The sequence below is a fragment of the Varanus komodoensis genome, unplaced genomic scaffold, assembly GCF_004798865.1.
Source record: "Varanus komodoensis strain SLA01 unplaced genomic scaffold, ASM479886v1 scaffold60, whole genome shotgun sequence".
Taxonomy (NCBI): domain Eukaryota; kingdom Metazoa; phylum Chordata; class Lepidosauria; order Squamata; family Varanidae; genus Varanus; species Varanus komodoensis.
The window spans coordinates 1,179,780-1,203,384 of NW_025336223.1; the positions used below are offsets into that span (position 1 = coordinate 1,179,780).

The 23,605-nt window shown below is 40.4% G+C and overlaps 1 protein-coding gene across 2 annotated transcripts in view; it reads right to left on the reverse strand.

The window, feature by feature from the left end:
• The window catches only part of ADGRL3 (adhesion G protein-coupled receptor L3), a 394,878-nt gene that overhangs the window by 80,879 nt on the left and 290,394 nt on the right, over positions 1-23,605 (reverse strand). For both annotated transcript variants that reach the window (XM_044449737.1, XM_044449736.1), the window contains 4 exons: positions 22,962-23,138; positions 8,201-8,410; positions 7,204-7,424; positions 2,528-2,594 (listed from right to left, as the gene is read on the reverse strand). In XM_044449737.1, coding sequence (XP_044305672.1) covers positions 2,528-2,594; positions 7,204-7,424; positions 8,201-8,410; positions 22,962-23,138 — 675 coding nt within the window. The remainder of the gene's footprint in view (positions 1-2,527; positions 2,595-7,203; positions 7,425-8,200; positions 8,411-22,961; positions 23,139-23,605) is intronic.

The window sequence follows — 23,605 nt, forward strand, 5'->3', positions numbered from 1 at the left end:
CATTCAGGAAAGATGGAGGGAAAATGTGTTTTGGGGCAAAATAATGCTGTTTCAAAATGTGAAATCAAAATGTGGCTAATGGAGTTAAAGAAATCAGGCTAGAAATATAGCATTGTCTCATGCATCAGGATTTTACCTTGTTCTAACACAGCTAAATAAGATCTATTAACCCTAATTTTCCATTTTAAATCTTATTTCCATTCTGCTTTTTTAGTTATTTATAATATTTATGTCCTGCCTTTTTTCCTGCAAGGAACCTGGGGCAGCTTACATATAATTTAATTTAATTTTAATTTAATTAAAACATTTCTACCCTGTCCTTTGTACAAGCCTCAGGATGGCTTACAATAATCCTCATCCTCCTCTTTCTTCATCTTTCCTTGCAAGAACCCTGTGACCTTAGGTTGAGCTGAAAGTCCATGACTGGCTTGAAGCCACCTAGTAAGCTTCATGGCTGAGATGGGTGATGCAGATCTTAGCCCCAAGTACATTATGTCTAAACATTATAGAAACATAGAAACAGAGCGAGTCAGAAGGGGCTTCCTGGGCCATCTAGTCTGACCCCTGACTCCAGCCGGCTCCGCTCACAACATGCCCACCATGTGCATGTCCATTATGTTACATGGGCTCTTAAATTTTAAATCTAAAAATTTCTTCTACTTCTGTTCTTTATTCAAAATGCTTCCCCCATGCCTTACAGAATTATTCATGCAAACTTTTGGCTTTTTAACATTGTGTTGTGTTACAACTTGAAAGTGAAATAAACTGACATTCTTGAAGGTCATGATATACTTAATAGTAAGTCCTGCCCAAGTCTGTACTTGGTAGAAACCCCTTTGGCAGGTCTACTTGGGTCTCTGTCAGCTTTGTACAGCTGGATCTTGCACTGTTTGCCCATTCTTCCTACCAGAGCTGCTCCACATTTTAAATGTTTTTAAAACATTCTGCTGTTACATTGCCTGTGTGTTTAGGGTCATTGTCCTACTGATGGTGAGCCTTCACCCTGTCCCAGGCCCTGTGCAAACTGGAGAAGCTTTTCCTCTAAAATTGCCCTGTATTTGGCGCTATTCATTTTGTGCTCAGTCCCCACTAGTTTCTCAGTTCCTGCCAACATGATGCTCCCAGTACTTTGCATCAATGTGGGGAAAGTTATCAGAGTAATAGGCGCTGTTGGTTTTGCACCACAAGTTTAATTTTGCAGCAAGGCCAAACAGCTTGAGGCTGGGTTCATCAGTCCAAAGAACCTTTCCCCACATGTTTACTGTGTTTCCCACATATCTGTTGGCAACTTTGATATGGGTTTCAGCAAAGGCTTCCTTCTTACCACTCTTGCTCAGCCTTGTGGATTATCTAAGTCATAGTTGTCTCATGGACAGTTTCTCTCATCTATTTTGCAGATTCTTCAGTTTCTCCAGAGTTATCAATGGCAAAGAGTTGGTTTGCTTCTTGATTGGATATGCATAGTCTGGGATTTTTTTTATAACCCAACCCTGATTGATGCAGAAGTTTACCATGGAACTGTTTTGATAGCTCCTTGGTCTTCAAGATGCTGCTTGTTTACTGCTCTCCCACAACCTCTGAGGCCTTCCATAAACAAGTGTCTTTAATCTGATATCATGTGGCACTGGAATTACACATTCATCCAGTATCTGAATTCTGCAGGCAGTGGGTTGCACTAGAACTTATTTAGGTTCATCAAAGCAAAGGGGGCAGATATTTCAACAACCAATGATTGCCAGTTTGTTTTTCTTTACTTGATTTTTTGAGCCAGAATAAAAATATTTTGCACCTGCATGATTCTGATCATCTTGTGTACATCAAGAATGTACAATTAAGACTATAAATCCATTAATTAAGAATTAGCTCTATTCCAGTTCCAGGTTGTTCCACAAAAAATGTGGAATAGTTGCGTGGTGCTAGCTAGGACTTCTGCAAGCCACCAAAATAGTGTGATTTCAAAATGCAGGTGCTCAAAATAACAATATTTCCATGGAATGATGTCATGATCTGTTGACTAAGCAATTCAAAACAGTAAGGGTAAACATTTTAATAAAAAATTAAAAAAATAAATTCTTCGATCTTCTTTGATCTGAAATACCAGGTATCAAAAAAGTCAGAATCTGCTTCTCACTTTCATTGGTATTTTACTCAAGTTAATTTGAAATGCAGATTAACTGCAGAGGATCATACAAGTTTTCTTCTGAAATGAGAATGAGCAGAGAAGGATTCCAATCTCTACACTTTTGTTACACAGAAAAAACACTTATGGAAGAATTATGTAATAACATGTTAATTTCAAGGTGCAAACTGCTCATGCCACAATCTGCCTCTTCCTAGTCTTTCATCTTTTCTTCAGGGAGTTGACATTGCATTTTTCACAGGTGATGGCCTATGTAACTCCTTCCCCTTCCCCACCAAATTTTAACTCTGGCCCCTCCATACTATACGCTATAAAGACTTGCAAAACTGTAAGATGAATTAAAAAATTATGCTTCCGACCTAGAAAAACTAGATAGTTAATTCTTACCATAATTATCAAGGTAGCAGGTCCTATAAAGCTCCAGATGAAGTAAGTGTCAAGTCGAAGCCAACAACTGCAGTGGAAATGCAAAAAAAAAAAAAAAAAAAAAAAAAAAGAAAGAAAGAGAGAGAGAGAGAGAGAGAGAAAGCGAGAGCACATTCAGGGACTGTATATGAGTCATATATCAAGTGTGGGTAAGTGACAGAAGAAATGTAGAATGTAAAATATTTCACTAGGAGGTAGGAAATATCACATTGCTAGTTCATTTAAATAGTGAATTATATGCCAGGTTTCTGACAGTGCTATTGATGGAGTAAGATAATTACCTCTGAAGGGAACAGGAGAAAATCACATGGATTTTATTTGCTAAGGTCTCTATGTCTGTCATAGAAACTCTTCATTCAAAGCCCTAAAACATCAAGATTTAATGACTGTTCAAGCTATCTTTGCTGTCCAACAAGCCTGACAGTTTCCACAGTGGGTGTCTTTCCTCCTCTATATAAGATCTGGACAACTGAGTGAATAAAGAAATCCAGTCTAAAAGGTGTGAAGTTTAATTAGATCCAAGTGGTTTTTTGTTTTCATGAATATTTCTAGAAATGCCACTGACCTTTAGGTTCAAGCCAGGTGATTCATGATCCCACTAAATTATTAATCATTTAATTTAATATCTCTCAATGGTTAATGATTTGGGGAAATTACATTTCCATTCCTACTTCTTGTAATGACAAAAAGGACATGAATAGTTATAAGACAGACATATATAAATCCACCCATGTGATAGTTATTATCTTTCTCTGTTGGTTGTTTTGTGTATTTGCATTCACAAAGGTTAAGAACCAGCTATTCAGATAAAATGAAAAACTATTGGGGACAAAGCAGCTTGCTATAAGAGAATTGCCAATATGCCATAAGAAATTTAATGGTTAAAATATCCAGTTTGCTCAAGAAGCTTATCAATTGCATCTTTTGTGATTCACTTTACTGACCTAGAAGAGATCTGGTCTTGAGAACAGGCACATGTGATCTCTGATCTGGCCCTGCAAAGCTATTAAGCTGTATGGTTTTCCAGACTGTTCTTCTGGTCAACACAGCTGCCTTTGCTTTTTCACTAACCTTGCTTGCTTTCAGTCAGTACCTGCAGGGGTAGGCAATTAACTGCTTTGCATGAAACAGATTACTTGGTCAGATGCAGCAGAACCCACATTCAGAGGAGTCCCATTAAATGATGCACACTGATGCTCTTGGCTTTCCTCCTGCTGCTGAACAGGAGGCACGAATCAAATGGTTCAGAAACAAAGGATGAGCTCTTCCGGGGTGGAAATTCTTACTGTGTACGCTCTCATCAAGTTTCATTGCAGAGGAACACTAAACTGCATCTGTCAGAAATCTGGAAAATACTTCACTAAGATCAAAAGTAACTGAATCCAAACTCAGCCTGCACCCTCTTTCCTACTTACTGAGGGTGGCCATGTTGAGTTGCTTCTCTACCTGCTTGTTATTCTCTATTCTGTACTTCGGCTTGTCAGAGCCAAGTGTTTTATTATGTTCTAATTAATGGCTTATTATAGTTTATTATAATCCTAGACTTATAAATGCAAATACAACAGAAGTGATAAAAGCTAATATATGCCACAGATATCCAGTAAGCACACAAATGCAATTGCAGAAGAGTCAAGAGAGCTCTTTCTCATTTGTAAAAAATTTTAAAACCATGTTCTCAATAATGTGATGAGACCCATCCCCTAAACAGAGAAAGTCGCCAGCGTTTCAGAGGGTCTTCCAGGTAAGGGGGCTTCACAGTATGGGGAGAATACGTCTCTCTTTGAGCAACCTGCAGTTTGTGAGAGTGTGGCCAGCAACCCTATTTCTGATTCCAGGAGAATAAAGTTGTCCACAGAGCAGAATCTTATTGAACAAGCCACTCAGCAAAGCAGATAGCTGCCATTAAAGTGAGTGAGCATCAGCGCTCTCCTGGACTTGAAAACAGTTAATGAACGCATGTGTAGCTCTCTGGCAATTTAGCAATTTGAAGAGCTACTTAGCATAATGGGAAGCAAGACTTAGCAGCTGCCGTTCTGAAATGTTGTCAGTCTAGGTCTGCTAAATTCTGCCTAATGGATTGCGGAGCGTTCTTTCTCTATACTGTAATTTCCCAAAACCTCAGTGCAGAAACCCAGCCTAAGAATCTTCTATTCTGTAACTCACTTCCTCCAACTAACAGAGGAATTATACAGCAAAAAGTGAAAGCAGAACAGTAAAACAATGCAAACATAAGCATAATTTCACAGTCCCATACTTTCCCGACTTTCCCACAAAAGGTGCATCCGCATGCTGTGCCCCAATTGAAACCAGCGTGTTGTCTCTGCAAAAGGCAAGAAACACAGGCAGATGGCCAATCTGGGATGGCAGCTGATTGCAAAAATTGCAGCCCAGCATTCAAAGAAGGGCAGTAAGTGAGGGATAATTGTGCTCCACTTCACTTAATAGTTGAGGAAAATGTAAATTAGGTTAGTTTGGATTCAAGTATAAGCAAAGCACCTTTTTGTCCCAATCCTAGGATTTGCATGTGAGTGAGACATGGAAAGAATCTCACAGCACACCTGCATTTGCCTGTGGAACATTTCTATTCATCACTTCTAGTTCCCCCGCTCCTAAGCGTTGCATGGAGAGGCAAACCTGTTTCTAGTGATTATAACTCAGTTGAATAGCCAAGCAGCCAAAACCCTGTGGCCAGAAAAAGCAGGCATTGCTACTGCAGTAGATGCTGGCTAAAAACCCAAAGGCAGTTTTCTTGCAGATACAGTGCGGTGCTACACTAAGGCCTTGTCACCTAAAGCTTGTATTGTGCATGGATCGTTCCTTTCTCATGGTTATTACGGGTGCTTTGGACAACAGTGCGAACTTCTAGTGTCGCTTTTGTATTTTAAGAGGCTTTTGGGGTGGTGGTCTTTTTTATACAGAAAAATGATTTTATTTTCATCCTGAAACAAAGTGCAAGTTTCCACTAGAGTAATTGCTTTATTTTTCTATACCACAGTGCCATCCAGAGGTTATGTAGCAGAAGGCAGGAATAAAAGTTTAGTCATGTTAGAGATCCCATCTTAATTTTGAGACAATACAGCATATTAACAGCCTAGGAAATCTTAACAACTATTTTAATTTTTGTTTCATTATTAATAAGGACATTCATAGATTTGCAATTGTAAACAAGGCAACCAAGTCTCACAACAGTATAAGGGCCGCCCCTGCCTGTTTGACTCAGGGCCCTTCCTGCTGTATTAGCAGTATTTCAGCTTTTAAGTTAAAAACACTTTTTAGATAGCAAGTTAAGCATTGCATTGTAGCTAAGCTAGCAATCAGAGAGGTCAAGAAATTGGATGCAATCAGTGGGGCAGTTTATTTAACCCAGGACAGGTGCATGTGGCTGCCATTTGGAATATGTAGCCCCTGCTGGGAGATTATGTGTAGTGTGAACCCAGCAAGTGTGGCTCACAGGACAGTTAAATAAGGAACCCTTGTATAACCCACACTCCATGGGCCACACAACACAACACAAATCCCCCAGGGAAGTCATGGCTCAACTAAACCCAGCCTCTGTTTAAGTAACATTGGGCACTGTTTAGGTAACATAACATTGTTATTTGTCTTACAGATGAACCTCATACATTGACTAGCGGTAACCCTATATGCAGACAGTTTGACTTCACAGTGCGGACTGGGATTCATGTGATCGAACTCTCTTCAATAAAACACACAGGTACACAGCAGCACCATCCCTATACTAGAAATGTCACCTTCATGGGGAATAATCCCATGCTTGGGGTGGGGTGAGTAGTACAGCTCTGGAACTGCCCTATCACCTCAGTAGAACTAGGCTCTGTCTGCTTTCAGCTATCAGGGTTTCTGTGGGGGCTTTCTGGATAGGAGCAATGTTCTTCTCATCCTTCCCTATGCCACTCGCTCAACCACAAGTTGTGCTGGAGGTGCTCTGTTGCCAAAATGCCCCATACAGTTGCCCCCATTTCTCTCTTAATGGGCTTTAAGCATCAGTTACAGCCTTTCACATACTGATTGTGAGGTGGCACCCTCCCTCCCTCCCAGAGAGTCCCTCCCTCCCTCCCAGAGAGTCCCTCCCTCCATTTGCAGAACAGTACAGGATCACCTGCTGCCACTGGATTGCACCTCATGTGAGTCTAGTGCTAAGACATCTGAGCTTCTAGAATCCTATGCGATGTCCTCAGCCTCGTTGTCTGGATAGGATGTCCTTTTCCTAGCAAGGTATGTGGAACCATGAAACTTTCCTCTGAGCAGTGTCCTCCAACAACTCTTGCAAAAAACTACAACTGCACCCCTCACTGTTTTACTTAGGACTTCAGTATCAGCATTATAAGAACATTACTTGTGATTAGCATGTTTAAATGAAACATTATTTCTCAGTAGGCAGTCTCTATTAATTTCTGATTTGCAGAAGTTGCCAATTTCTCTAGGGAATTTAAAGTATTCTAGAAAGGGGACTCCATTCTTCCACATATGCTCATGGACACTTTAGTAAGTAGTAGAGAGAATTGTTTCATTACTGTGACTCAGTCTCCCGATAACTATTTATTTCCAACACTGTCACTGGCATTGGTTTCTCAGATTCCACTAAAACAATAAATTGGACACACAATGAAACTCACACTTTTCCCGTGCCATAACTTCTGTAGTCTACTGCTGCTGAAACAGCTACAATCAGAGCAGGCACACCATAGCCAACCAAATAGAAGTATTTTCTACGTGAATGTTCACTCTCGAAGACCTCCACCAACATTATGTAAAGCTGTACTCCCTCCAGAAACATCCAGGTGAAGGCGGCGAGGAAAAAGAAGTGCAGGAGGGCAGCAAACACCGCACAGGCTATCTGGGAGAGCAAAAAGACAAAGCATGAAATGGATTATTTTAATCTGAACAGGACCTGAATTTGGCATGGGGTGATGAAAAATGCACATGTCCTGTTAGCTATGTAAGGAATCGATAACATTAAAAAGGGACAAGGAACTGAATTTTATGACTAACCAATCTGGTAAAGATGTATGATACTCATAAAGTCCTCCCCTTTCAACTAAGCCACCCTTTGAAGCAACAGAAGATGGCCATAAAAGCAGTTGAAAAAGCAAGAGGTTTTTGTAGGGAGAGGAAGAAGTATCAGAAAGAGAGTAGCAGAAGGGCTAAAGGACCCAGGGAATAAAAAACATGTTGCCTTAACATTTCAGTATAAGGTGGGGGAAACTCAGAAAAGAGAAGGAATTCTAATTCAGTACCAAATAGTAGAAATATACCCTTTGCTTCTTATCTTTCTCTTTATCTATTTTTCCTCTTTCGAATTAAGATTTTTCTCCCTCTAGTATTACTATTATCTTTCATCTCTGCATGTCTATTTTGAGCTGAATATCCTAACTGCAATTAATATGTGATTTAGTACCATCCATGGCCAGTATCCAATGGTGTCTTAGGGCTGATGCTAATGGTAGTGCTACAGAGTGAACCAATGCTTGCACAGAGCAACTAGAGCAACAGGTAAAAGCAGGGATTTGCCACTGAAGTTTGCTGGAGCAATGGCAAAAAAAGGCAATTTCTCTTTAAAACAAGTCATGTGGGGAGCAAAGAACAGGCTTCAGTATCTCACTGGATAGTTACCGGCTGGTCCGCTCTGTTAATTCCAATGAGGAAGAGAAGTTCTGCCACAAACAGGCTGATGCACAAGTTTTTATGGATTGTGTTCCTGTCACTCTGGAGCCCCCGGAAGAAGCAGAAAGTAAAGATGCAGATCAGGAGGCAGACAAGGGAGAGGAGGATGCCGACCCATGTAATAACATCCAGGAGCAGATCATGGACTGCATCACCGTGCTGCAGACACAACAGGACAAAATCAGGAGTCCACAGGTGCACGCCAGCCATCTAGACCTGGGAAAGCTTAACTTGGCTGCAACTGTTTGACACTGTCTAGCCACATACCAATCTTTCATAAAAAGGAACACAAAAGGCAAAAGTGCATTAATATACCTCCATCCATCCATCCATCCCGTTTATATATACCACCAAAGTGCTTTTGGCAGTGAACAAACATTCAAACCCAAAACATGATATAACAAAACCTAATATAAATCCTTTAAGATAAACATTTAAATAACCCACACAGTTAACAATAAAATGCTTGGATCCAATAGAACAACTGTCATAGGAAATCATATGCCGGAGAGGCATTTAGAAAGTCTCAACTTTCTAGGATGACAATTTGGCGCTAAGTGGTCCCACTGGGGAGACCATTCCACAAGTGGGGAGCTTATGGCCAAGAAGACCTTCTCTCCTGAGGTCAGGCCTCAAAATTACCGCCAAGGAGCTCTTGTGAGCTCTGTTGGGGTGGAACATGGTGAAGGGACCAAAGCAGGGCCAGAATCACCCCTTTTCTTCCTGCCACCCCCTTTCTCTTTCCATCCTGCCCAGCTGGTTGTCAGAGAGGGGTCCGATGGCTCTTGCCAACGGTCTGAATTGCTTGTATGCTGAAGGTTTTAAAATTAGGCCAAGGGTTTCATGGAATTAATGCAAGTATGTCTTAATCTTAAAATCAACTAGAATAAAATCAGCATTTATAATAGCAATTTAATGTGTTTCCAATCATCTAACTATAGAAAGTGCTCCAACACCTTTCCCCTTATTAGAGATTTTATTTGTGATTATAATGTGCCAAAGTCTCCAAAGCCTCATTAAATGTTAGAAGAGTTTCCCTTGCTTTCTTTGAATTTCCTTTCTTTTCAATGTACAAGGCAAAATATAATTAGGGACAAGGAAATTTTACCAGGTCGATCTATTTTCAATGCAATGAACTTATAAGAAGTTCCAGGTGAATGAAGCCTGAAAGCATATGAAAAATGTAATATAGCTCATCATGCCCTTTCATAGTTTTATTCACTTAGAATGTAATGCTATGCATGTTTAGATAGAAAAAACTCCAACTACTGTCTAGCATGCCTCAGTTAACCATGCCAGTTCATTGTGTCTTTAATGACTACAAGCAGAAAACTGCCTTCGAAGAATGTAGTGAGCATAAAAATGTCTAGCATTTGAAAAGTATAATGTCCGCAGTGCGTGATACCTATGAATAAATGCACCACAAGCAAAAATGAGAGCATGCTGAGAACCTTTGGATTGCCAGCTTGGTTCATAGCACTTAGTTGTGTTGACTTACTAGTGAAGATATTTGATTCTGTCCCATGGTTGACCCAAGACCATGTTACATGCTTCAACTTAGCAAAAGAATACTCTTCCATCACAACTCATTCCAAAAATGGCAAGATACATTTTAAAAGCATGTGGAAAACTTATCACCAGCTTGTCTGCCATTTGTGCAATGATAATTTCTGCCCTGTATTTCTTGGCTGCATAAATATGTGTGGAAACAGAAATTCATCTGTCAAAGCAGAGGCCACTTCATCACTGGACACCAGCCTATCCAAAAGGAAGCAAAATGTTTTACTGAGTGTTGCTTGCTGTCAACCTATCTCAGCGATAAGTTTATCCAGTATACGATGGAAAGACTGTGCAGAACTTTTCACTGGTGCTCAAACCTAAATCCGTTCTGTTTGCATTGGGTCCTCTCCTTGTAGTTGGATGGTGCTGTTCTTTTGTTATTGTGGTCCCAAGGCTTATAGCACCTTAAACTGGGCCCAGAAGCATACAGGCAGCCAGAAGCAGTCTTATATGTTCAAATCTACAGGTCCCAATCTGACTACTGCATTTCAAACCATCTTCAAGGGCAACTCAGTAGGGAAAACAATGTGTTCCACAATTGCTCACTAGCTGAGGACCAATGAAAACTGATCAAAAGCTGTTTAATGCGCTCGCTCTCTCTCTCTCTCTCTCTCTCTCTCTCTCTCTCTCTCTCTCTCTCTCTCTCTCTCTCTCTCTCTCTCTCTCTCTCTCTCTCTCTCTCACACACACACACACACACAGATGTACATTAAAATACATTTTCTACCAACTAGAGGTGGAAAAACACAGCAAGTTCATTACATGGAAATTATTCTTCAGAACTTGAAATTTATAGAGGAAAATGAGAAAAGAAAAACTACAAACCTCCCTACCCTCCTTACATACAAGGGATGGGATATCTCTGGGCCACTGAAGCAACATTTCTGATTATGTCTGCTATGTAAAAGCAATTGGTAATTTTACAATGTAAATATTTGTCTATCTTGGGAGTCTATGGCTATGAGAATGCCTAGAGCATTCAGAGACTTTAATTTGACTCTAGTTGTAGGAGCCCTGCCCTTTTGAATCTGGCCAATTCCAGTAATTATTTACTGGATTTATTTGAAAGCCACCCATTCGTATCCCACTTTCTGGGCAGCCATTACAATAAAAACACTGATACTAACACTAAGTGAGATAAAACACTAAAATATCATAATAAATAAAATAAGATAAAATCACAATAAACATAGTCAAGTAAAGGTAAAACATAAATTAATGTATTAAAACCAGTGCAGTTAATATAGATGATCTAAGTGGTGCCATCGGTGAGCCAAAAAAGGAAAGTTTTTGTCAGATACCTAAAGCTCAACAAGGTAGGTGCCTGATGAATCTCTGGTGGTAGAGCGTTCCACAATTGGGGTACCACCTCAGAAAAGGCCCTCCTCCTTACAACCTCCCCTTAACTTGTTTAGGGAGAAGAACTTGTAGGAGTTCCTCAGTTGATGATCTTAGCCAACAGGAAGGAATATATGGAGCAAGGTGCTCCCTAATACAATGTGGTCCAACGCTATTTAGGGCTTATCAATTATATCATTAAAATCAGTAAGTTGCAGTTTGTCATTTTCTATGCACAGAATACTTAGATCAGACAACCAAACTTGGGACATTGTTGACTGTAGATTCTTTATCCTTTTTAGTCTAGAAAATGATCTTTCATCAGTACAGTTAGTAACCATTAAATGCAGGAACAATCTGAAAATTGTTTCCACATTTGGAAAAGCTATCCAGATGTTCTCTTGGAATATTATTTGATATATATCTTGGTGGCTGAAATTTTCTTCTTCAGGGAGAGCTTGTTTGATATACAGGTGGAAGTGCAAGAGTTCTTCAGCTAGACTAAAAGTCAACATCCTTTGCATGTTCTTTGCATTAACATCTCAATGCCATTGTGATTCTGTTCCTTGGTTGCTCGAAGGTTTACCAAAAATGAAAAACTGCCAGTTACATTCCTATACACTGTTGCTCTTCTGTCTAGATTGGCTTCAAGAGTGTCCATGACAGGGATAAATGGACACTAGTCTCCATTTATCCATTCTCCAAACTAGTTTCTTGGAGAAAGTTCATCTAAGGCTTTGGGTGCTGTCCCATCGTTGTATTTTTTGTATTCTCTGCTTGCTGTTCAATTTCATCAAAATTAGCGTGAGAGTTTGATATGAACTGCAATAGTGAGCTATAAATATTTGCACATGTGCTCAATGAAATTTGTAAACTTTGGAGTGCCTTGCTAACTTTATGAAATTTGGTCTAGCAAATGTGTTCCTGCAGAAGATTTTCAGCCTGTCATCTAGCATCTCCTTTTCCATTTTTATCACAGTAAATATGACTGAGGGCTTCAACAATGTTAGCATAACTTTCACTAATAGCTGCAGTAGCTTTGGCATGAGTCTTCCATCTTGTGTCTGATAAATGTTTAGGAACTTTCTTCTCATGAGGCAAGATATATATTAGCACTGCCCATCTTTTGTAGAAGCTGAGAAAAAAAAAAGTAAAGCTCATTTATTATGCTAAAAATATTTACTGCATTGAGGCACACTATGGAGCCTTTAGCTCCATACTGATTTATGTAAGCACACAGGAAGAGATCAAATTTGGCAACTAGCTTAAGCAATCCAAGAAAGTTACCATTCTTTGGTGAACCAAATATTTCAACATCTCCTCTAAATGCAAAGCCATATTCCTGCTATGGGGAAATCACTGCAATAATTTGTTGAAGTACATGTGTCCATTAATCCTGCTCTGATTTGATTTGCTCATTGAGTTTTGATGTGAGCACTTTCTTGTTGAGTATGTTAGCACAGAGTTCGTATGATTTTTACAGTTTTACTGAGTTTGAACAAGATAAGCATGATGCTAATCATCGAATGCAGCAGAAGCTACAGCTGTATTTGAGGCAGTTTGATTAGAGAAGAGCTTGCACACAAAATATTAGACATTTTCTTTTGTGGGAGAATACACTAGGGTAGTTTCTCCATTTACTTTGATGGAATGGAATAAATTCTTTGAGCAAAACTGGGCTTGGTTTTTGTATGTTCACGGCAAATTGGCAAAAGGTAGATCCCAATGCTGACATTTCAATGGATCTTTCTCAACCTAGAATGACATTTCCTTGCTATTCAACGTGGTGCATAAATCCATGTCATTATTGTTTCTGAAATGACTGGTAGCATGTTGGTATTTTTGTGTCTGCATTGCTGAGATCATTTGTTTTGCTTTCCAAGTCTTTAAGATGATAATGAGCTTGAACTGCTTCTTTTGGTGTATCTATCTTGTGGCATGTTCCTTCAGTGCCTTGTGTTAATTCTTTGGGTGTAGGTTCTGTCACTTCAATATAACTTTCTCCAGAGGATTCTGTACTTCTAGTGGTAGTTACTGACAACGGTTCTCCTTGAAGTTCTTGGGAGGTTGTGTTCTGTACATAAACTTGTTGATCTTCAGTCTGCTCAGACTGGTCAGTGTAGCCTACTTGATTTTCTTCTGTTTGTAAAACACAAATGTTCTGTATCTGAAGGATTATGTAGGGCTGTTTCTCTCTGCTGTCCAAAGCCATATGATGTGACTGGTTCATCATGGAGTATTTCCTTCTGTTCTTTTTGTCTGTTTTGTTTAATAGTGTTGACCAAATGGACTGTATGCTGGTGTACGTATGCCCAAAATACACAACAGAGGAAGGTTTTCTTTTAAAAGATTTATTCTCAAGAATAACCAGCTGCCAAGGAATCATTCCAGATGGCTCACCTGAGCAGTCCTCAGTTGGCCGTTTTATACATTGAGCATTAAAGAATTACAAGTAGCACAGTTAACACTTTCCAGCAAGTTACAGAAGTGAAAAGTTACAATGGTATGAACTTTCCCACCTGCATACTAAGGGAGATGCTCCAAAGAAGGGGAGAGGATGGGGTGCTATTATGTAGAAGAGGAGGAGGATGGGGTGGGGTGAATTGTCCTTTGTCTGAGCTGCTGTTATCTGCCAGCTTCCTCTGGAATGGTGCCTGGTCAGTGTGAGCTACATTTCAAAGATTCACACATGCTGATTTCTAGAAAAGAGGCTTTTTTTCTGCCCTAGCTATGTATCGATGTCTGCATGATTTTACCTATGAAAGTTATACCTATTGATTTGTGCATCAATAGCACCGCCTTCATATTTCTTACTCATTAGTATTTTCACAAAAAGTCAAAGTTAAGTAATATTGTGATTCACAATGATATAAAAGAATCCTCACTTATTCTCAAAATGCACACTATGATAGACAGAGATCACTTGCATTGTAGTCTACAGATGGTTCAGATGGGACCAGGACTGTAAATTTGTGCCTGGTGTGCCAAAAATCACACCAGGGTGAAAATAAAAAAAAGCTTCATTTGCACAAATAGAGATGGAAGGGACAAAAGCCCAAATCAAGCAAGCAAGAGGAAAAGGACAAGCAGGCAAAAAGCACCCTCAAGTTCTTACAGCAAAGAGTTTCTGAGATCTTGGTTGTCCCAGGAACCAGCTTCTCCCTTGCTACCAGTTGCCTCAGGCCTGTTCTACCCAGTTCTAACCACTCAGGACTCGTCAGGCCAGGCCTGGCAGCTCTGAGGCCAGAGCCAGCTCTTCACTCCTGTACCATAACAAAGATCAAGCAGGTATGCTTGCAGTATTTCAGATAAAATAGGAGCGGAATTTTAAAGACGTAGAAAGAAAGACATAATCCAACATAAATGAAATCAGATAATACTGGCATTTGCAAACCAAAAATGGCTGAAATACATTGTGCCAAGTATTTTCCTGATTCGGGCCAGTATGCAGTTGCTTGGGGTCAGGAAAATGTAAGTTAGAGCAGATGTTGATCATAAACTAAGCCTACCCTAAACATTCTTGCTGGTCATTGCATTTATTTTTTTATCAGTTGTTCTGTTATTTCTGTATGGGATATAGGTTTTAATGTAAGACACAAAAACACTGATAATTAGCTTAATTCACCATTATCTGTGGAACTGTTCTTGGAGACAATGAAAGTTGTGTCATTCTGGAGGAAAAATCTGTAAGAAGCAACACTGAAGTTTAAATTAGACTAAATGAAATCTAGTCTAATTTGACTGTGTAGTTCATGAAATCTGTATCATCTCTTAACTAGAATCAATCTCGGGAATAAATGGTCTAAATGATTCAATGTATATTACCAAAGGTTCAAACAAGGACCACAACAATGGCCTGGAATGGAGCATACATTCCTGTTAATTGTGGGGGGAAGGTAAAATTGGTGTCACCTCTCCTCCGCTCGGGCCAACAAACAAACACTTCTTCATTAAATAGATAGAGAAATACTTCTTCAGTAATAAAAAGAATTCCTTCCTTCCTCCTCCTTTTGAGATGGTCATATTCACATCGTTTATAATGGGTTCCTCTCAATTTTTTTTCCTGCCCACCTTGACTAGATATCTTCTCTTGTCTACTGGCATATATGCAATGTCCTTTCTTTGCCTGAGATGCTCCAAAACACAGTTGTTATCTCCAGTAGGGTTCTGCCAGACACATACTTGCTGCTGCTCTATGCTTTGCACTTTTGTGAATAATAGTTCTTGAGAGGCTTTTGTGCTAGGATTACTGAAGGGAGGGTTAAATGTGGGTTCATTACTCAATTCACAAGGCCAGTTTACTGTATCTTTGAAGAAATCAGTTATCCTGTTGTTCTGAATTGCTGATGCAGCTCTACCAGTGTCCAAAAAGAATAATTTTGGATAGTGAGTATGAGTAATAAATTATTCTGCAAAACAGTTATTGTAAAATTTGTTAAAAGACACAAATCCAAAATATCCAGAAACTGTTTCTGGGTTAATTAAGAGTAATTTCTGTGCTGCTCTAAGGTTGTCATTGTCATCATCAACCTGTCCTTTGCAGGCTCTATCTACCTACCTATCTCAGTTCTATATTATTCCTATTTAGTCAATTACTCTCAGGATGGTTTACAATATATTAAAAATTTAAAAACATAGCAAATGCTACCATAAATTTTTAAACAATCACAAGATAAAACCAATAAAAATCACATTAATTAGAAGAAAATATAGACGCAAAATATAACATAGTAGAAATAATTATAAAATTAATACAATCAAAGCAGATTAAACAAATAACCCAGCGTCATATAAAATAAATAAGCGTATAATATAAAAATGTAACAATTAAAACACCATGCCAAAAAAAAAAAAAAAGGATTGGCTAGACATCAAAAAGTGCATAGTGTCAGCGTACTCCTTGGGGTGCTGGTTGCATAACCAGGGTGCCATGTCTGAAAAAGGCCCTTCTCTAGGTAGTCACATTCATGCCCAGGTCCTAAACTGTTTAGGGCCTTATAAGTTATTGTGAGTACCTTAAAGTGTGCCTGGAATTCAATTAGCAGCCAGTGTAGGTGAGAACACTGGAGTAATATGCGTATGCCTCAGTGTTCTTGATAAGAGGTGAGCTGCTTTATTCTGCACCAATTGCAATTTATGAACTGTTTTCAAGGGCAGGCCCACATAGAGTGCATTGCAATAGTCCAAGCAAGAGGTTACCAGGGAATGAATCCCTGTTGCCAGTTTTTTGCCTGTCCAGATAGGTGGAAAGGTGGAAAATCAGCAGAAGCTGATAAAAGTGCTCCTGGTCACAGAGCTCATCTGGTGAGCTCTGGGTCAAGAAGCACCCCCAAACACTGAACCCTCTTAGGGGGTGTGCAACCCCATCCAGAACAGGGCAGATGTCATTCAACTGGACGAGGACAACTGACAATAGGAACCCCGACTTGTCTGGATTAAGTCTCAAAAGCTTAAAAGATCTAAAAACTTATTTACCCATTTCCCTTGTAGTATGGCTTGTTAACCGCCATAAATTAACAAAATGGTTAATTAATGGTTCTCTGTTATTGTCTGGATTTATTCCTTCCTGCTCTATAATGTGTGCACTCACACATACAGCTATTCAGCCATGACTTTAAAGTGAATTATACTGCATGGCTATGTTATAAGGAGGATAAGATCTAAGCTTTCTTTTCCAAACATAGTCTCTGCCCCTGGACTTTTCTATGGGTTTCTGCTTGGGACTCATTTTCCCTTTTGTTTTCCCTCTTTTATAAAAGTGAACCATGCATTGTAACAAATTGTTGCAGTGTGGAACCCAACCTTGGAAGAGGCCAGGTATGCTTTTCCCAAGGACAGCACATTCCACCTTCCTTTTCCCAGCTCTGCTTTGCTATCATTTCACCATCCCAACTCAAACAGTCTGCCGCCATCGCATTGCATCTGAAGTACTAAACCCTTGGCTCTACCTCAGCTGGCCCACTCTCTACCCCGGCAGGGGGCACAAGACACCAGGGACTCTGAGCATAGCTGTGCGTCGTTCAGCCATTGCACCTTTTGCACAAGTGGCACCGTGACTCTGAAATTCCTCTAAAAGTGATGCTGAACAACTCAAAGGTGCTCAGCATGCATTGCAGTTCATTCTGCATAGGTATTATGCATTGGGGACTTTATACTTCCCAAGTGTGTTGATCCTTTATGTCTTTATGTCCATTGCTACATTGTTGGCCTGTGATGCCTCTCATTGCATTTTTGTGTGCACTCTTTAAGTATTTATTGTATTTCTGTAGTTACCAGGATCTCCCAGTTTTTACCCCTCAGCATCGCCATCAGTTCAGCAGGAACATACAGGGCATACACATCAGAGTTTCTTCAGTGCTGGCCTCACATGGCGTTCTACACACGGGAAATACTGTAAAGAGTTGTCAACTGTGCAAGCACCGGTGCTTCTGGGTCACAGTGTACAAGTCCACAATTCATAAATGCTTATCATTAGGCATAAGGTGGCTGTACTATATCTTACAAGGCAGCTGTACTATATCTTACAAGGCAGCGTGCAAGTTTTTGTCATTTTTCTGCAAAGAACTACACAACCTATGCTTGACTCCAATACAGTTTTCCACCGTATGTGGATGATAATGTTGGGAATGGGAACGTGTAGCCTCACACTGAAAAACAGCGTGAGTGAAGCATGCTTGCATGGAGGGAAGAACTTCCAGTGTGGGAAATGACGTTCGAGCCACTGACACAGGAACTGGTGAGGAATGAGGAGTTGCTCTGGGTTACAAGCAGACTGCAGCTAGGACCCAGATGGTCAGAATACATGCAGCCTGAAGGCTCTCCACCAGGCATGTGTTCCATGGTTTTTCTCTCTGCAAATGACTTAAACTCGGTTACTTTCAACTGCATGTACACCATGCTAACATTCTAAAAGGCTATTTCACAATAAGCTGTCAAAACATTATGTGGGCTGGAGTAAAGACTAATATGTTCATAGAGCAAAAGCTCATGAGATCATTAGAAAGCCAAGGAGGGGTTGACACATTGGGGACAGAAGAATGACTGAAAGCAAATGAGCCATATGGACTCAGCATGAAGTGAAGTGTTTGATGCATTAAGCATTTTGACAGGTATTATCATAAGCAGTGAAAACCAACATTTTGATCCAAGACGGATACAAAATTTTAAACTTTTCCCTAGATCTCCTGGTTCTTTCAAGACTGCAGTCCAGCTGACTCATCCCAAGGACCTGGTAAATATTCTTTGTGAATTAAGAAATAGTGAATGTGGATAATACAACAGACATGGAATGGAAAACATGAGAACAACTGGTAAATATTTTGCCAGTGCAGCTATGAATCAAAATGATGTGAAGTCTAACTATGAAAGTGTTAAAGAAAGATGTGGCAATTGCAACTGAAACACATCACATTTGCAACATAAAGGGTGTTAACACACAGAATGTCATGGCCCTCCCAAGGCACACTGAACTGAAATGGTGGGATACTTCCAGTATGAGTTGTCCACCTTCCCACCTGCCTTGACTGATTCTAGCACACAGTTTTTAAAGCAGCTAGAAAAGGCACTGCTAGCAAATCTCACAAAGACATAGCAAAGCCATGCAAGTACAATTCCTACTGTCAAACAAGAAATATACTATGTTGTTGATAAAGTTCCATTCTACAATTCTATGAATGAGAGCAGGCACACTCAAGGCCTTTTTTTTATCAGTACAGTAGCCATTTCACAGAAAACCCCTGTGAAGCTCTTCCTGTTGGTTTTGGCAGGTCAAACTCCCCAAGCATTCAAGACATAAGGCACCATGCCATGAGCTTTTGCTCTATGAACATAAAGTCATGCAAAAAAATCATCGTCAGTAACAGAAAAGTTTTAGGCAAGATCAGCAGCAAGCATGAGAAAGGGGCCTTCTTTTATACAAGAAAAATAAGCAGAGCTTTACAAAGATGCTTACGAGTTATCCATAAAACAAAGGGCACATTGCACTCCATGCCTAAGATGATGCCAATATGCTCATTGTGAGAACCACTGAAGAAGTACTGGAGAAGAAACATGTGGGGAGAACAGACATCATCTTTCCTGTCTGGTAACTTCTGCCATCTGCTTCATAGAAAAGGGAACACTGGTGGCAGCCCTTAACATAGAGTGGAAAGATTCCTATTATGATGAAGGCTGCCGGATTGGAGTAATAATGCCAAATTCCCCCCTTTTCCCATAATTTGGTAACTTGTGATTAATTGGGTCCCCCCCCTTTTTTTTGGAAGGAGCGAGCCAACAGTATTCAATCAAGTCATTCTCAAGGTGGTTTGTATCAGATTATAACAATCCTCAAATCTTGCAAACTCACACGAATACCACAGACAGTAAACTAACCAGCAGCCTTCAGTACTCTAGCTGATGGCAGAGGCCAAGTTGTGCTTCACTTCGGTTTACCAGTCTGTCATGCCTGATGCCCCGACAGAGGCAGCACCTCACGAGGAGGTCTTGTGCTTGAGACCCTGCACCCAAATGTCAACCCCACAACCTAACGTGGGAACGGCTGAGCAGATAGCCGTACCTCATCCTGACCCTTTGCCCATTGAGCAAACACCTGAGCCTACATCAAAGCAAGAGAGCTCTGAGGGAAAAGGCACTATGAGTTCTGCTCATGGAGAGCCTGAGCAGACTGACCCACCCCTTCCTGACGCTGAACTGCCTGAGCATGACGCAGGAGACACAGGAGGCGGGACAGACTTTTCTCTCGCGACCAATAGGAGAATTCTGAGACGATGGGAACTAAAACAGACTATGTCCCGCCTCAGGGAGGAAAGGCGAGACCAAGATAGCTAGTCCCACGTGGGCTCAGGAAGAGACATCACTAGAGAACTAGCATCTGACTTGTAAAGACCTTCACATTAGAGCTTATCTGTAGTGTTGTAAATCTCGTAGACAAGTAGCAATAAAAGACTTTAGTTTTATTGCTCGTGAGCGTGTGGGTTGTTTATACGCGGAGCAATTCTCCACACAGTCTCAGAACAACTGGGAGTTGAAGCCAAGTGTTCCTTGTGACAGGAAGGAGAGGTGGCATTGTTGCAGCTGCTTTTCCTCAGCCTAATGCATGAGGCCCGGGTGCTCTCTTGCTTGCCAATATGACTGTGCTGGAGGCAGAAGCTGTAGCCTCCCAGTCACCCTTGACCCCTTGATGGCAGAGATGAGTGTGCGCTTCCCTTTTTCTCTGGAGTCCAAGGGCATCCCACAGCTATCTACAAGCAGTTTATGAAATCAAATGGCTGCCAAACAGAAAGTCAACGAATAACTGATGTGGCCCAGCACAGCAGTGTTTCTCATGCTGGGAGATTTGCAGAAGACCAGCATTTTGGGAGTAGTATCAGGGTATTTCCTAAAACCCAGGCAGCATTGTAACATTTCTGCATTAAGTGGTTCAATGAGCAGGCACACTTTCCTGGGCCTCTCAATCTCAAACCCAGAAGGGGCAAATAGAGTGCCTCAGCCCGACAGATATGCCCCATATGGTCCTGGCCCTCTGCCGCCATACTGCAGTGCTGGAGGAATCCTCCTGTACATGGATATGTGCCAGCTGCTGCTGACCTCAGTGACTGGCAGGATGGATTGACCAAGTGAGTAGGAAGGTGAGATGCTGCTCAAGGCACGGCAGGTTCAAGACAATGTGGGGCATCTTTGCTGACCAAGGAACACTGTGGGTGCATGGGAGGTAAGATGCAGAGAGATTCAGCTTGCAATGCTGCAGAACATCATCGCTGATCATGGGACACATCACCCTCAGGTTTCAATTTCCTGGAGCTTTATACAATATGGGAGACTTTTACCTCTGGCCTTAGACAGACAAGTTGCTGAATAAAGGAATTTCCCTGATTTTTTTGGGAACAAGTATTTTATTAGAGAAAATACAAGGTAATGATGTATTAACAGGAACATCAACACGCACAACTTCCTTTACATTATTCCTCACAGGTTCTGTATGTAACTTAGGAGCACTGAACGTATCTTTTTAGTATACATTTTAGGCTTGGAAATTTATGGTGACAGTGTTGGCTAACCTACCCCCTCCTCAATATATTTGCATCTACTTTCTTGAAGGTTTAACTATATGCTAAATGGGATTCTAAATACTGAGCCAATGGCAATCTGTTGTCTTGGGGAGCATGCCCATGGATAGAGGAGGCTGTCCTATGTGGAGACAGTAACACAGGACAGCCTCCTCCACATATAGGTGATGAGAATGACAAGCCATCCAGCAAATTCATCCTTGCCTTTCCTCACATGGAGCAGTTACACATGATGAAAATGACTGAATAGGACTAGATTCCCTCAAACAACTTAACAAGGGTTAATTCATCTAATGTGGGAATATATCTCTGGTGTGAGACACAATCCTGGCATGTCCTTTTCCCAACCTTGTTCAGCATTTCTGCTTTCAGAAGGGTGGTCTGAGGCCCTGATCCTTTTGCTTTCCCTGTCAGTACATTCAATGCACACCACTTCCAAATTCTATGAGCATCAAGCTGCATGTTAAAAGATTATTATTATTATTATTATTATTATTATTATTATTATTATTATTATTATGTTAAAAGATGGAGCTAGGTTTTTCTCTTTCTACTCAAAAGTAAGTTTATAGAACCTAATATGGATTAGGAATTTGGAGGTGGGCAGAGGGCTTCAACCCTCTATCATTGGCCTACAATTTACCTTAGAACTGGATGACATTTTGACGATGTAAATTAGAGGCATGGCATGAAGGACTAATCCAGATTTGGACCACAGCTGGGTGAAGCAAAGTAGTAAAATCGTCCCCCCTCCCCACACTTCCCCATTCAGTGGTCCTAATCCAAGATGGAGTCTCAATTTGTGAGGTCACCCCATGAGTAAAAGAATGGGCCTTATATCTGCTGGAACAATTTTTTTTTTTGGTGGGGGGGAACCTTGGAATATTAGCAGTATTCTAGCTTCAGAGGAAAACTGAGCACGCCCAACATAATTTGCCAGCTGCTCCTGCTATAGGTTTTCATGGAAGCAGAAAACCCTTAAAAATATTGGAACTGCTGCTCAGGCCAATGAAAGGCACAGTTTCTCAACAAGCTCTAGAATAACATACCTCAGTAGCTTTCACCGACATCTTAAAAGACATAATATACTGAACCACTGCTTGGAATAAATGTAACTCCGGGAACAAACAGACAGTGAGTAAAAAGAGTCCCATCCATCACTATATGTCTACTTGGAGAAGAATATCCCTGGATATATCCTGTACCCTCTTACCTGGGATTACAGGCCATGAACTTCTGTCAATCCTGCTACCCATTAATTGAGACAGGGTATGCTACTGTCTGTTCACAGCTACACTAAAATTCTGAATGTCCTAAGTGTTTTGTATGGGTGGTAAATGCTAGTCAAGAAAGAAAAAAGAAAAATGGCTTTAAAATTAAACAGGAAGTCTGTTCTGAAGACAAAAGCTTCACTTTATGCTCATTTCTATGGCCAAACATTAAACATAGCTATCTAAGGGATGAATTGGAACAGGAAAATCCAGCTGTGATTTGTTCAAACCATCAACAGAATTTTTGCAAACCTGCACCAGGAAAGCACATGTCAAATGTGACTAGTACCATTTGAGCAAATAACACTAAGGTACAGGTTTCTGAGGTGCCATTTTGTGCAGAAAACAGCGGTTTTGTGAGATTTGTGCAAATAGCAGTTATCTTCCAGTCAGAATTACCTTCACTTAATAACCTCACCAATGTCTCTTCGCAACATTCAAAATTTAAATCTTTCCCTACATGCCTGCCCTTCTTACCTTCACTTCCACATGGGCCATCAGCACAGCAAAGTTGGTTAGGTGATTACAGGAACATGTTGTGTGTGTCTTGTTTGTTGTCAGGAGTCGACAGCCTTGAGTTGACCAGTACCCTGTCATTGTACGTTTAGAATAGCTCCAGAATGAACAATTAGGGTTGAAATTTTCTTCTGACTGCTACAAGGAATAAATAAATACATGCAATAGAAATACTGAAAGATTAAAAATTCTCTTCTCCCAGTCAAATCAGCAGAGCTCTATTTGTACATGCCACACAAAGTTCATTATCTTTCTCAAAATGCTTCCTTATTGCTTTGTTACCAGCTAATATCCACCACATACTACACCAAGCTCTTCAGAGCTAATCTGCGGTATTGCAATGATTATAAACTGATAGTCTTTGGTAGCTAGCCAATAGTCAGTGTTCCTCATACCTAGGATAAAATAATGTTAAGTCTGTTATGTGGCTTAAGCCCTTGTGATACAGGAGAGCTAGAAAACAAATAAATGAATCTAATTTCAAATAAATGGTTATGAAATTCTTACGCTAACATACAATCAATGAAGAGGAAATGCAGTTGCTCAAAGATAATCACAATTAAATTTTGTGCACACACACACACACATCCCATCTCAACAGCCAT